At 38.9% G+C, this 14,555-nt stretch overlaps 1 protein-coding gene across 3 annotated transcripts in view; it reads left to right on the top strand.

Moving 5' to 3' along the window:
• Nucleotides 1-14,555, top strand: part of INO80 (INO80 complex ATPase subunit) — a 139,309-nt gene that overhangs the window by 39,392 nt on the left and 85,362 nt on the right. For all 3 annotated transcript variants that reach the window (XM_059181196.1, XM_059181195.1, XM_059181194.1), the window contains exons 8-14: nucleotides 6,084-6,137; nucleotides 6,921-7,124; nucleotides 9,098-9,293; nucleotides 10,436-10,503; nucleotides 11,825-12,034; nucleotides 12,512-12,592; nucleotides 13,400-13,495. In XM_059181196.1, coding sequence (XP_059037179.1) covers nucleotides 6,084-6,137; nucleotides 6,921-7,124; nucleotides 9,098-9,293; nucleotides 10,436-10,503; nucleotides 11,825-12,034; nucleotides 12,512-12,592; nucleotides 13,400-13,495 — 909 coding nt within the window. The remainder of the gene's footprint in view (nucleotides 1-6,083; nucleotides 6,138-6,920; nucleotides 7,125-9,097; nucleotides 9,294-10,435; nucleotides 10,504-11,824; nucleotides 12,035-12,511; nucleotides 12,593-13,399; nucleotides 13,496-14,555) is intronic.

Genomic DNA, 14,555 nt, shown 5'->3' with positions numbered 1-14,555 from the left:
TTTTTTTACTTACCGTAGTAGAGATTTGACAGCAAATTGATAGGTAGTAATAGAGGAGATTAAACTGAAATGGTAGACTAACGTTTCTTAGAGAATCTGTGAATATTTGGATATTACTGAATAACCACAGGTATTGGAAAAAATGTAAATGATGCAAGAGAAAGATGTATAAGCATTCTTTTTGCTCTTTTAATTTGTTTGGGTTTGATAACATTTTATTTTGATACAATTTCAAATTTGAAAGTTTCAGGAAATGTGCAAGTAACTTTTCTCAGTTACTTACCAGTTGTTTGCATTTTACTTAATTGCCTTATAAATTGTGCAATCCTAATAGAAAAATGAAGAGGATATTTTCTGAATTTAGAAAAGTATCAACCTCAGAAAAGTCTGGTGTAAGAATTGCTGGAGAGGAGAGGGAGACAGTAAGAGACTCTTAATCTCAGGAAACAAACTGAGGGTTGCTGGAGTGGAGGAGGCTGGGTGGGATGGGATGCCTTGCTGATGGACATTGGGGAGGGTGTGTGCTGTGGTGAGGACTGCGAGTTGTGTAAGACTGATGATTCACAGACCTATACCCCTGAAACAAATAATACATTATATGTTAATAAAAAGAAGGGGGCATCTGGGTGGCTCAGTGGGTTAAGCCTCTGCCTTGGGCTCAAGTCATGATCCCAGGGTCCTGGGATCGAGCCCCACATCGGGCTCTCTGCTCAGCAGGGAGCCTGCTTCCTCCTCTCTCTCTGCTAGTCTCTCTGTCTACTTGTGATCTCTCTCTGTCAAATAAATAAATAAAATCTTTAAAAAGAAGAAGAAGAAGAAAGAAAAAACCACAAAAAAGAATAGCTGGTGGGGTGACTGGGTGGCTCAGTGGGTTAAAGCCTCTGCCTTCAGCTCAGGTCATGGTCTCAGGGTCCTGGGATCGAGCCCCGCATCAGGCTCTCTGCTCAGCAGGGAGCCTGCTTCTTCACTCTCTCTCTGCCTGCCTCTCTGCCTACTTGTGATCTCTCTCTGTCAAATAAATAAATAACATCTTTAAAAAAAAAAAAAAAAAGGAAAGAAATGGCCTCAAAACTGGAGATACATCCCACAGGACTGTAGGATTGGTTCAAGAACCATGGAGCAAAACTTAAGAAAATAAAACAGTAGCAGTTAGCTGGGATAGAAGATAAGACCAGCTCTTCCAAGAAACATGGATGCCCCTCCAGCATCCCTTGATGGTGCCTACCCTGCTTCCCTGCTTCATACAGGTCATAGGATACATTCCTTCCAACTCAGCTATGCTTCAATTTCAAGGCTCTCCCAGACCATTCCGTTGGCCACAAAATAGTCCATTTTGGCTGCTGCCAAGATCCTAACATCTACTCCCTTTTCCCATTATGGATCCTTAACTTCTTTCCACAAGCTTCACTGGTAATGCTCTTGGTTCTTCATCTCTGCAAAGAACTTAGAGAAATAAGCCAGACATAAGGTCCCGTGTTACAGTGATTTGCAATGATTCCCATACGAGACAGGTACAAGATCAACTTGTGATGGATGCATTTCAGAAACATGCTCCATGAAAGAAAAAAGGCACAAAAGTGATAGATCTACATAGTGGGTTATTATAGTTAAAAAAGAAATAATGAGGACCATGTTTCTGAGATGATATGGAGTAATTTCTAAGATGTGCTGTTAAGCGAGAAAAGCAAACAGAAACAGGTATCTATAGTATTTACCTTTCATGTAAGCAAAATAAAAATACAAGAAAATACACAAATCCTCATTCATGCAAAAGAAATTCAAGAAGGAGAAACCAGAAACCAAAGTGTTGATTTCTTATAGGGAGCAGGTGGGGAAAATGTAGAAAGAAAGAGGGGAATGGACAGGTTAGCAGGGATGAGGGGGTGTCTTCAAATACATGTTTTTATATGTAGGACTTTCAGGATTCTAGTGATGTTTCGTATGTCCCTTGCATGCCCCTATGGTAAAACCGTTAAAACCAACCAGGATGTGGGTGAAGAATGAGATTGAAGGGCTATGTGGGCAAAGTATAATAAAGACAGAAACAAATGCTTATCTGCCTTAGAAATGAATAATAGAATCAAGTTGCAGGGACAAAGAAAAGGGCTCATAGAAGTTACTGAGGAAGTCAGTATTTTGGTTGGATATGTAAGGCTGAAGACCAAAAGAACTCTACATGAATACTACAATTGATATAGTAAGTGTTTCTTAGGAGAGGAGTGGATGAGTAATTTTGGAATTACTTTAAATGCATACTAGAATTGAACAAATATGTCGTAGTTGACAGCCAGTTTGTCATACTGTTGGAAATGCTAACGTGAAGCCTTTGAAATTCATAGGTTTTGATATGTATACAGATAGATGTGTACAGAAATGTAGTTGTCTGTGTATGCATAGGTTAGTATGCATATGTATTTATTTTCTGTCTTTGCTGGGAGTGCCTAGAAACAGTGACATCCTGGTAATAATGAAGGTATCTTGTGCCCAGGTCTTGATTTCCAAATACCTTTATTCTCTAATAAAAAGGAACCAGAGCTCTTTGGAGAAGTAGTTTATTCCAGAACTTCGCAGGGAAAATGTAAGATGAGCCTTAAACTTCTTGGAGTGTCAGAAAGTAAGGATGTGCTTGAAGAAAGATGAGTGTGGGGGATTGTCAAAAGAACACAAGAGCTACCTAAAGGAGCTCCTCATGGTCAAAGTTAGAATAACTGAACACCAAATTTGTTAATAATAATACTGGGGTGCCTGGGTGGCTTAGTTGGTTAAGCATCCACTCTTGATTTCAGATAAGGTCTCAATCTGGAGTTTTGAGTTCAAGTCCTGGATTGGGCTCCATACTGGGCATGGAGTTTACTTAAAAAAAGAAAAAGAAAATACTGAATTTTAACATACAGATTAAAAGAAATACCTTTGAGTCCATATTCTTTTAAATAAATAATCAAATAAGTAAGGTAGAAGGAATAGCTTTTCCTTGCAGTAGAATTCCAGTTAATGAACACAGAAGGAAGGAAGTAGAGAACCCTCATTACACAAATACCACAGTGATAATTGTTGCAGACTAGATCCATTGATGAAGACTGAAATTAGAGGATGAAGGTTAAAGGAGACACAATTTGCACAGACCAAAAGCATCTACTCAGCATACATATAAGCACAAAAAGAAAGATAGTAGCTATTGTGGTGAAAATTGGCAGAATCTACCTTGCCCAAATGATCTAAGTAGTCACTAGTAATATAAATTTTGACCTTGTGAATTGGATGTGATGCATGAGAACACATCATTTTGGTGGTATTCTTGCCAGAATGCATAATATTATTCCAATCATGAGAAAATATGAGAAAACCACAAATTTTGGCACATTCTATAGAGTAACTGATGGGGGCCTTTCAAAAGTATTAAGGAGGTAAGAGAAAGATTGAAGAAATGTAACATACAGGAAGAGACTAAGGAGAAAAGAAACTAAATACATGGAATCCTGTTACAGGATGCTGAAACAGGAAGAGGATTTTAGTGGAAAAATTGTTGATATTCAGATAAGACGTGTAATTTAATTAATATTTTACTAGTTTTATTTTCCTTTCTTAGTAATTGTTTTCTAGTTACATAAGATGCTAAAACTAGGGAAAGCAGCAGGAGGGATGTAAGGAAACTTATTTTTTGCAACTTTTAAGTCTGAAATTAGTTCAAAACAAAGGTTTTTTTTGTTTGTTTGTTTTTTATAATTTTTTTTAAAAGATTTTATTTATTTGACAGAGAGAAATTACAAATAGGCAGAGAGGCAGGCAGAGAGAGAGAGGGGGGAGGAAGCAGGCTCCCTGCGGAGCAGAGAGCCCAACGCAGGGCTCGATCCCAGGACCCTGGGATCAAGACCTGAGCCAAAGGCAGAGGCTTTAACCCACTGAGCCACCCAGGCGCCCCCAAAACAAAGTTTTAAGATGATATGGCAAGAATAATGCAAGGAACTGCCATGTAACTTTCACTCATATTTAGCAATTGTTTGCTTTGTTTCCTTTTTTTTTTTTTTTTTAAGATTTTATTTATTTGTCAGAGAGATTGAGATCATAAGTAGGCAGAGAGGCAGGCAGAGAGAGGGGGAAGCAGGCTCCCTGCTGAGCAGAGAGCCCAACATGGGGCTCGATCCTAGGACCCTGAGATCATGACCTGTTCTGAAAGGCAGAGGCTTTAACCCACTGAGCCACCTAGGTGCCCCTCCTTTGGTTTTTCAAATTTCTGTTATATTAATGCATACTTTTTTTTCTCCCCCATTTTGAGGGTCAGTTTGACACTTTGTACTGAACTTCTTTGTAATAGTTTAATATGTATTTCTTAAGAAAAAGGACATTCTCTCATACAGAACAACAGTGCAGTTACAGAAATTGTTATCGGGTCCACAGACCATATTCAGATATCTCATCAGTTGTCTCTGTAATGTCCTTTATAGGACTTTTTTTTCTTGATTCAGTCCAGGATCCAATCCAGGACTCTGTGTTTCATTTATTTGTCATACCTCTTTAATCTCTTTTAAATCTGACACAGTGTTCTTTCATGACATTTTAATTTTTGAATAGCATACCCCTGTTACTATGTATAGTGTTTGGGATTTGGGTTCATGAGATTCCTCATTATTAGATTTGCGTTATGCGTTTCGGGCAGGATTACCAATGGAGTGGTGTGTCCTGGGTATGCTGCACTAGGAGGCACATGACACATCGTTTCCAGTATGATACTAGCTTTGATCCCTTGGAGTGTTGGTGCTTCCCTACTGTACAATGACTGCCTTTCTTCCCAAACCAGTTAGTAAGTATTTTTGGAGAGAAACTTTAGACAGGAACATTCTTGATGGGAGGAGTTAAGGGAAAACCCTCTTTTATCTGATGAAGAGGCTTCAAAATTCTGCTTTTCTGGGTCTCCTGGCTGGCTCAGTGCATAGAGCACATGACTCTCAATCTCAGGATCGTGAGTTTAAGCCTCACATTGGGTATAGAGATTACTTTAAAAAATAAATAAAAACATATTTTTTTAAAATGACGCATTTCTGATCAGGAATTCAACAGAAATATTTGAGATTTTTGTCTTGAACATGGCAGTAGCTGCTTAAGCATTAGTAAAAGAAAGTTTTTGAGGGACGCCTGGGTGGCTCAGTTGGTTAAGCAGCTGCCTTCGGCTCAGGTCATGATCCCAGCGTCCTGGGATCGAGTCCCACATCGGGCTCCTTGCTCAGCAGGGAGCCTGCTTCTCCCTCTGCCTCTGTCTGCCATTCTGTCTGCCTGTGCTTGCTCTCTCCCCCTCTCTCTCTCTGATAAATAAATAAAATCTTTAAAAAAAAGAAACTTTTTGATAAAGGACTAAAAATTCTCCTAAGCAGACAGTCTGAAGTGGGAATTTTATAGAAATGGCATTTGGGCTGTCTGTAACTTCAAACCCACTGTTTGTTCAGAATTAGGGGCAGAGTGCCCTATGCTGTGTCTTCTCCCATGTCAAGTGGATCATCTTAGGAAATCAGGTTTCTTTATTGAGGTTTTTGTTTTAACTAAATTGGAAGACAAAATAAGCAGTTGGTGACTGGCTTGTTGGCTCCTGAGTCATCTTGTGTTAGGTCTGCCTTGGAATTTTTTTTTTTTGAGAAGATGAAGCTTAAGTGTTGGGAGAAATTAATGGTAGCAGTAGGTTTGTCTTGGTTGGAGGATAGAATCACAAACTGGGAAGCTAGTTTACCTCTCCCCTAGCAGTTTCTGTGTGTGAGTGGCTACTGTCTCAGCTTCTTTGCAGGTTGGTTCTGGAAAGCAGTGTGTTTTAGTCAGGATGGTGTATGTTGGGTATGTTGTTATATTTCCTAATCCACTTCAAGCCTTAAGTATAACTTAAATTCTTTCCAGAGGATGCAGAAGACTCTATTTAAGGCAGCCCCAGGCAGTATTCTTAATACTGTTTTAGTAGTTTTGTGTGTGGTTCTCAGTTGCTGCATTAGGATGACTTTATTTTTTTTTTAACCCTTGAGGAGTTGAATAAAAGACAGTGTCAGTCTACATAATCTTATTTCAAAAGGACTCCTAAATGAAATAATTGTCTTTAAATATTTTAGGCCAACAAGCAGAAAGCTTCAGCTCGTAACCTGTTTCTCACCAATAGCCGAAAGGTAAATTATAGTTTTGTGTTTCCCATTTTATGTTATGCTGGATCATATTTATGTTTGCTGCTCTTGTATCTTGTGACCTATTGATAATGAATCTGGGAGTACCTAAGAGAATTTCTAAATGTTCTCAATTTATTTTAAAAATACAATTGCTCTTCCTCACATTTCTGGTATTTAAACCGTTTTGGATGAGACCATAGCCTGCTCTGATTCCTTAGGGAGATCATGGAAGCTTCCTGTGCTCAGTCTCTTTAAGAAATGATGATGTTAATATCAATACCTTCCTTTAGAAGGAAGTAGCACAACTCCTTTGAAAGCTGTGAGATCAGATGAGGTAATGTTATTCTGTTTCCTGTGCTGATCACTCATCACTGGTTTATTTACCTGTAAAATGAGTATATCATTACTACCAACTTCATAGAGTTTTTGTGAAGAATAAATTAGTTTAATATATGTTAGGCTTAGAGTGGAGCCTAACATATAATAGGCATTAATAACTATTACTCTTAATATGTGTGGTAATACTTTGTAATTTCCCAGCACATCTCAGATCATTGTTTTTTTTCCCCATCTTCTAAGGCACTGTGTATATAGATTTCTCATACCATGTATTACCCCAGGGTTTGGGTCACAGTACCATATGGGGATATTAATCATTCTGGGAGAGAAAGAGATGTGGCCATTGGAAGATTGTGTGCACTGACAAGACTGAGGAATTAGAGCTCAGGGAGAGCTGGCCCTAGTTTTGGGTCTTCTCTTTTGTGAGAATGTTGTTGTCATCTGCAGCTTGCCCACCAGTGTATGAAGGAGGTACGTCGAGCTGCCTTGCAGGCCCAGAAGAACTGTAAAGAGACCTTGCCTCGTGCCCGCCGCCTCACCAAGGAGATGCTTCTGTACTGGAAGAAATATGAGAAGGTGGAGAAGGAACACCGCAAGCGTGCAGAGAAGGAGGCCCTGGAGCAGCGGAAGTTGGATGAGGAAATGCGGGAGGTATGACAGTAGTATAAAATTTTGAAACCCTGATTGCTGCAGCCATATTGAGAGGTTGTTATGTACCACATAAATTAAAAGTTAATCAATGAGATCATTGAAAAAACATTTTAAGAATAATTTTGAGGATAGTAACTTTAGTTTGATAAGCCAATTCTGTTTTTATCCTTTCAGTAAGTCCCTCTTTCTGGCCTTCACCTCTCTTTTTTCTATGCCAAGTTTTTCTGTTCTTTGTAGCCTTATTCCTCTATATATTTCTGGAGGCCCAAAAAAAGGAAAAAAATGGACAAACGAAAGAAAAAAAACCCTTATAGCTTATCTTGGCTTGGTTCCAGGTACTGTCTGCAGTTTTCTTCCTTGTTGGAAGAGCAGGGCTGGCTGCCAAATTTAGGGTCAGATAGGAACAATAGACAACTATTCTAGTTTTGAAACCCATCCCCCCACCTGTTTCACTGGTTTAACTTTCAGCCAGTACTCCTCTAAGCTTGATGTCAGTTGATGTAGGTGGTTAGATCGTTCAGGGAGGCAAGAGGAGAGAGTAGGAAAACAAAAATTGTGTTGCCATGAGCAAACCAGTTGGGATGTGTGGAAGGAAAGTTGAGGTCTAGAGGAAGAGAATCAGGGGATTGGTTAATGTTTTCTTTCAGGTATGGGTAGTACTCCTGTCGGAGCAGAGGTGTGGCCATTGCTGAGCTCTTCATCTTCTGTCCTTTATCATGCCTTTGAGAACCAATATGGATTTTGCCCAGTTTACTTATTTCCCCTGGGTAACATTTATCTTCGCATGCAAGACAAACATATTAGTGTGTTAGGAAACATTTGATGCTATCCGGAATACTTACTGAATTTAGAGGCATTTGAGAGTTGGTCACAGATCCTGAAGTTTTACAAGCAGCCAGACTTCTAGTCTAGGTTTGTGAGACATTCTCTCAGTTTTGTTGATAGTTAACGGATGAGTTTCCTTCATGTCTTTCTCCAGCGTGTTGAAACTTCGTTTTTCTTTTAGTTCACTGTGTTCATTTGAACGCATAGTAGTTTATTTTTTTAAGGTTAAAGGAGATAATGCTTGTTTTAATTTAGAGAGGTTTCCTTGATAGAATGTTAGCTTTGCTAACACACTAAACATAAACACCTGTATCCATTATGAAAATAACTCCGTTTTCTGTTAAACTGTCTTTCAGATTTCCTACTCGTTTGAATCTGGCTCAAGTACTGTAAAATCTTAAAGAGAGAGCATAGTTTTATGTAGCATACTTTAGGACTGGTCTCCTTTCTTGATTAACTTTCCTTGTTGTGTTTTTGTTTTTCATTTTGGGGAAGGTAATGGATCGAGGATAAGTCCGCTGTACCTCATATGAATTTTATAAAAATAGTTAATGTAAAGCAGTGACTCTGTGTGTGTGTGTGTGTGTTTGATCTCTATTCATATTATCACAGATAAATATATTCTGTTTTCAGAGCGTTTTCTTCCTTTGATTGGCTTCTTCTGAATTGACTTCCCGAAAAATTCATACCTTCTAGTCACTTATTTTGATTTTGAGTGATGAAGATTTTTTCACATGTTTACATTTTTTAAGATATTAAAACTAAACACATGTATCTACATCCAGGTTGTGGAGTAAAAATGCATTGGTTGAGTTTAGTTGGTGTCTCAGTGCCACTCTAGGAAAGTAATACAGTAAAGAAATAAGCATTTTAGACAGAAGCCTAATGAAGAAAAGACTTCAGATTGTAAATAAGAGCAAAACCCATGTTATTGTTAGATCTAACTAAAGGTTGTTCTTTGCTTTTAGTACCACTGACTTGGATTATAATAAAATTATGCACTAGCAGTTAACTACCTTTCTAAGGTAGAAGAATTTGTAAAAGAATTATATGTAAACTATATATAGATTTGGTGAATTCTGTTGATCACCTTTGTATATGATTGATGATTTTAGTCTTTTAGTGAAAATAACTTTGTTCTCCTTTAGGCCAAGAGGCAACAGCGAAAACTGAACTTCCTAATCACCCAGACAGAATTGTATGCCCATTTCATGAGTCGCAAACGAGACATGGGTCATGATGGAATTCAGGAAGAAATCCTAAGGAAACTGGAAGACAGTTCTACCCAAAGACAAATTGACATTGGTGGAGGGGTGGTAGTTAATATCACACAGGAGGATTATGGTGAGTCCTGAAGCGTTTGGTGAGTGGATCGGGGTGAAATTTGAGGGGAATTTCATAGAGAATAGTGATCAAGATGACATTGAGCTCAGAATAAAAAGAAGTAGAGGAAGTGGGTACCCTCCATTTTTTTATACCTAAGGTTATACACCTGATTAGTTCTTGTACATTTTATATTGATTGGTAGGTAATGATTAGTAAAAGAGAATTTTTTGCATGGAGTAGGGAAAGTATGAATAAAACAAACATACAAAATAACTTTTATTAAAGAATTTGAAAAGGAAAGTGTATGTTTATATGATCTTATAAGTTTGGGAATATTTTATATGTTTTGATTTGTTAGTAGAATGGAGGGTATTTTACCAGAAGAATTCAGTGAACATGTCTCAGCAGAGCAAACTATCTGTCACATACTAAGATTCTTAGTGATGCAAGTCCGGCATAAGAAAAAGACTGTGCAGTTGTGGTATTTTTAAGATTTTATTTATTGAGAGAGAGAACGAGAGAAAGCACAAGTGGGGAGGAGAGGGAAAAGCAGGCTTCCTACAAGTAGGGAACCCAGTGTGGGCCTCAATCCCAGGACCCTGAGATCATGATCTGAGCCAAAGACAGATGCTTAACCAACTGAGCCACCCAGTCACCCCTCAGTTGTGGTCTTTTGGTGACCACAAGAAGTGGAAGGGTGGATTGGGGTGAAATTTGAGGGGAATTTCATAGAGAATAGTGATCAAGATGACATTGAGCTCAGAATAAAAAGAATAAGTGTTCTTGCAAGGACCTTGGGGTTCATACATATCTGGATTTCTTCTTTGGGAATAGTTTCACCCAGCAAAAATCTGTCACAATTTTGAGTCCCTGTTGTTTTGCTTTTCTTTGTTTTGTGCAAGAAACTCAGGATTGGGAGATGAGCTCAGTCGCCTGTTGGTTTCTGTGAGCTGGCTTTGGCAACTGGAGACCATGTCAGCCCTCTGCCTTCATAATCACTCCTAAGTCCTTACCTCTGTCATGTAATTTGAACCTTTCTACTCTCTCACTCTTAGGGATGAGTAAATTGGGGGAGTTAGGGATTGACAGTGTTGGTATGAGTTGCATCTTTGAAGGAGATCAGTAATGACGTATGATAATCTCTAAGTTTTCCTTTTCAGATAGTAACCATTTCAAAGCCCAGGCCCTGAAGAATGCTGAAAACGCTTATCATATTCATCAAGCTCGGGTAAGTCTTAAAAATGAAAAGAAACTGTAAGGGGCTCCGGAAATAACCTACAATCTTTCACTTGAGTGGTCTTCCTTTAGACTTACTCATAGTTTCAATTAAAAGCATTGGCAGTTGTGTATATATGTGAGTGTGTTGGGTAGAGGCTGTGTCTCTATTTAGAGCAGTAGGAATAATTGAGGAAGGGTGGAGAATGAGCATTCACTTTTCTAAGCCTTAGGAGTCTGTTGACTGAAGCTTGGACAGTTACCTATTTTTTTTGTCATCTTGAGTAATCATGGGTAATGTAGTGTGAAGCACATCATGGTTATTTAGTGGTATAAATGACATTGGTGCTTATTAAGAGAGCTATATCATCGATATAAGAATACTGCTAAGTTAGGACTTTATTTCACCTTAGTAATAAGTGGCTAATTCTTGAAGTAGTGATATTTCATGAAAGGAAATATCAGTTAGATTAAACTGCAGGAAACTGCAGTTAGATTAAATTTAAGTAAAGAAAGTAAATAATATACTGCATAGGATCCCCATGTAAGAGCTTCCAAGTCAGGATAAACTTGACTTTCTTTACACCACACCCAGCTAAACAAATTTTAACACATGCCTTGATGGAGCAAGTAGTCCTGTAATATGGTTTATGGTCATGTAATATGTCTGTTCATCCAAAACATATTCTTATGTGATTGTTAAAATAATTTATATTAGTAAATTAGTAAAAATATTAGTAATATTTAATATATTGTGGGGTTTTCTTTGTTTTGTTGTTGTTTTGAGAGAGAAAGAGAGAGAACATGGCCGGGAGAGGGGAAGAGGGAGGAGCCGACTCCCTGCTGAGCAGGGAGCCCAGGGTAGGGTTCTATCCCAGGACCCTAAGATCATGACCTGAGCTGAAGGCAACTACTTCACTTTTTATAGAATTATCTAAGAATTAAAAAAGAGGGCACCTGGGTATCTCAGTTGGTAAAACCACTGCCTTCAGCTGAGGTCATGATCCTGGATCGAATCCCGCATCGGGCTCCCAGCTCCTCAGGGAGTCTGCTTCTCCCTCTGACCTTCTCCCCTCTCATAAGCGCACGTGTGCACATGCTCTCTCTCTTTCTCTCTCTCAAATAAGTAAATAAATAAATAACTATTAAAAGAATTTTTAAAAAGAATTAATAATCTAGGTGCCCCTCGCATATTGTGCTTTATATATAATATATTAAATAATATCAGAACTTTTGTTCCAGTTATCACAAAGTAGATATATTATCATTATGAACTTTATTTGAATTTCATTTTTTCCCTCATATGTTTCTTCAAATGTGCTCTTACTTTCTAGACAAGGTCATTTGATGAAGATGCGAAAGAAAGTCGAGCAGCTGCCCTTCGGGCAGCAAACAAGTCTGGCACTGGGTTTGGGGAGAGTTACAGCCTGGCAAACCCATCTATCCGGGCTGGGGAAGATATTCCACAGCCTACAATTTTTAATGGCAAATTAAAAGGCTATCAGCTGAAAGGCATGAATTGGTTGGCAAATCTCTACGAACAGGTGAATTTTAGAACTATGACATACCCACTCTCTTTTGTCACATGTTTTCCTAAAGTCATTGGTTCTGTGTATTGTGAGATGAGCACAAGACAAAGTTTTAAATTTCTTCCCTTTGAAAAGTTTTATCCTCTGACAAGAGTCAGAAAGATGTCTTTAAATTTTTAACCTGAAATTTTATTGGGAGGATATTTGTATCATGTTTGTCTTAGGTCTTGGTAAACCTGATTGTTTTTTGGCCTGGATTAAATTAGCTGAATAACTGGATTTGGCATCTTCACCTCAGATACCATGATTCTTAGTTGTAGCTGTGGAGTTGGCAAAAGGAATCATTACAGCTGTGGGTAATAGTGCTGAAATGGTATTTTTAGTCACCTTTGTCTAAGTTAAGTCTGATAATTTGATTAGTTCTTTGGGACAGTAGGTTGAATTCTGTGTGATGGAATATGAGAGGTTATTGACTGTTTTTTTTTCCCCCAGGGCATTAATGGCATTCTTGCAGATGAAATGGGCCTTGGTAAAACAGTGCAGAGTATTGCCCTCCTGGCCCATCTAGCTGAGGTGGGTAGATGCAGTCTGTCTTCCCCACTCTAGATTTTGGGGTGAGAATCAGCCATTATCAAGCACTGTGCCACACTTTGTAGCATCTGAGGACAATAGGACCTAATTCCTTGCCTTCAAAGTCATCTCAAGGTGACACAGTGTGGTGAAGCATTTTGGTTTTCAAGACTAAAATAGTTACTGAGAATGTATGGTTTGACATATTGCCCTCCGTCCCCTGCCCGGAGCCATTCATATAGTGACATAGACATTGTAGTTATTTGGACCAGAAGACCCAGGTTCACATTTGAACTCGTATTGACTATAAACAGTATAAACTTGGGCACTTTATCTGGTCTGTTTTGCTCTGACTTCACTTTAATTCTCTGAGGTTTAGTTTCTACTTCTGCAGAGTGGGGATAATACCTACTTTATAGGAATTCTCTGAGAATTAAATGAAAAAATGTATGTAGAAGTATTTTGAAAAAAGCAAAGTTCCAGTAATAGTAAAATTGGTAGGAGTGTCTCGTATAAGGGAAGCAATACAAACAAGTTAGGGTATGATAAGTGCATTGTGAATGATAGAAATTAGGACCTATAAGTGGTTGGGGTGGGAGTAATGCTTGGTACTTTTTTTTTCTGAGCCAATTCCTTGCCTGTGTTGTTATTAACATAGGATATTATTGCTGAGAATGCAGATGTGGGAACTAGGCACCATTTCTCTTGTTACAGTGTATCATTCTTAAACTGCTCTTGTCACTGATTATAATTTTGAACTAAATATCTCCAGTTTTCCTGCAGTTAGCTGACCCAATTTTTGTCTTTCAGAGAGAGAATATCTGGGGACCTTTCTTAATAATTTCACCTGCTTCTACACTTAACAATTGGCACCAGGAGTTTACTAGATTTGTTCCTAAATTTAAGGTAAAAATCGATCCAACAAAAATTTCTATCGCTCTCTAAAATAAACTTTCTGACTTTTTTTTTTTTTTTTTGCTGTGTTATTTAATTGCTCTAAGAGTTTTTAATTTCTTGCACTTTTTCTAAAATACTTTAGATACATTCTCTTTAAAACTTTCTGATTAGTGGGGTGGGTCAGTTAGTTAGGTGTCCAGCTCTTGATTTCAGCTCAGGTCATAATCTTAGGGTCCTGGGCTTCATGCTAAGCGACAGTGTGCTTAAGATTCTCCCTCTCCCTTTACCCCTCTCCTCCACACACTCACACTCTCTCTGTCTCTCTCGTGCATGTGCGTGCTCTCTCTCTAAAATAAATAATACTGGGGCGCCTGGGTGGCTCAGTGGGTTAAAGCCTCTGCCTTTGGCTCAGGTCATGATCTCAGGGTCCTGGGATAGAGCCCCACATTGGGCTCTCTGCTCTGCGTGGAGCCTGCTTCCTCCTCTCTCTGTGCCTGCCTCTCTGCCTACTTGTGGTCTCTCTCTGTCAAATAAATAAATAAAATCTTTAAAAATAAAATAAAATAGGGCGCCTGGGTGGCTCAGTGGGTTAAGCCGCTGCCTTCGGCTCGGACCGTGATCTCAGGGTCCTGGGATCGAGTCCCGCATCGGGCTCTCTGCTCAGCAGGGAGCCTGCTTCCTCCTCTCTCTCAGCCTGCCTCTCTGCCTGCTTGTGCTCTCTGTCTGTCAAATAAATAAATAAATAAATAAATAGATAAATAAATCTTTATTTTAAAAAGTAATAATAAAATAAATAATACCTTTAGAAAGAAAAAGTTACTGAGGTGCCTGGCTGGCTCAGTTGGCTAAGTGTCTGCCTTCACCTCAGATCATGATCCTGAGGTCTGGGATTGAGCCCCGCATCAGGCTCCCCACTTAATGGGGATCCTTTTCCATCTCCCTCTGCTGCTGCCACTGTTTGTGTTCTCTCTCGCTCTCAAATAAATACATAAAATCTTTTAAAAAGCGCCTGGGTGGTTCAGTGGTTTGCGCTGCTGCCTTCGGCTCAGGTCATGATCTCAGGGTCCTG

Source organism: Mustela lutreola, chromosome 7, assembly GCF_030435805.1.
Source record: "Mustela lutreola isolate mMusLut2 chromosome 7, mMusLut2.pri, whole genome shotgun sequence".
NCBI lineage: Eukaryota > Metazoa > Chordata > Mammalia > Carnivora > Mustelidae > Mustela > Mustela lutreola.
Note: the sequence above shows the minus strand (reverse complement) of the source record. Positions and strands in the feature narration are given on the sequence as shown.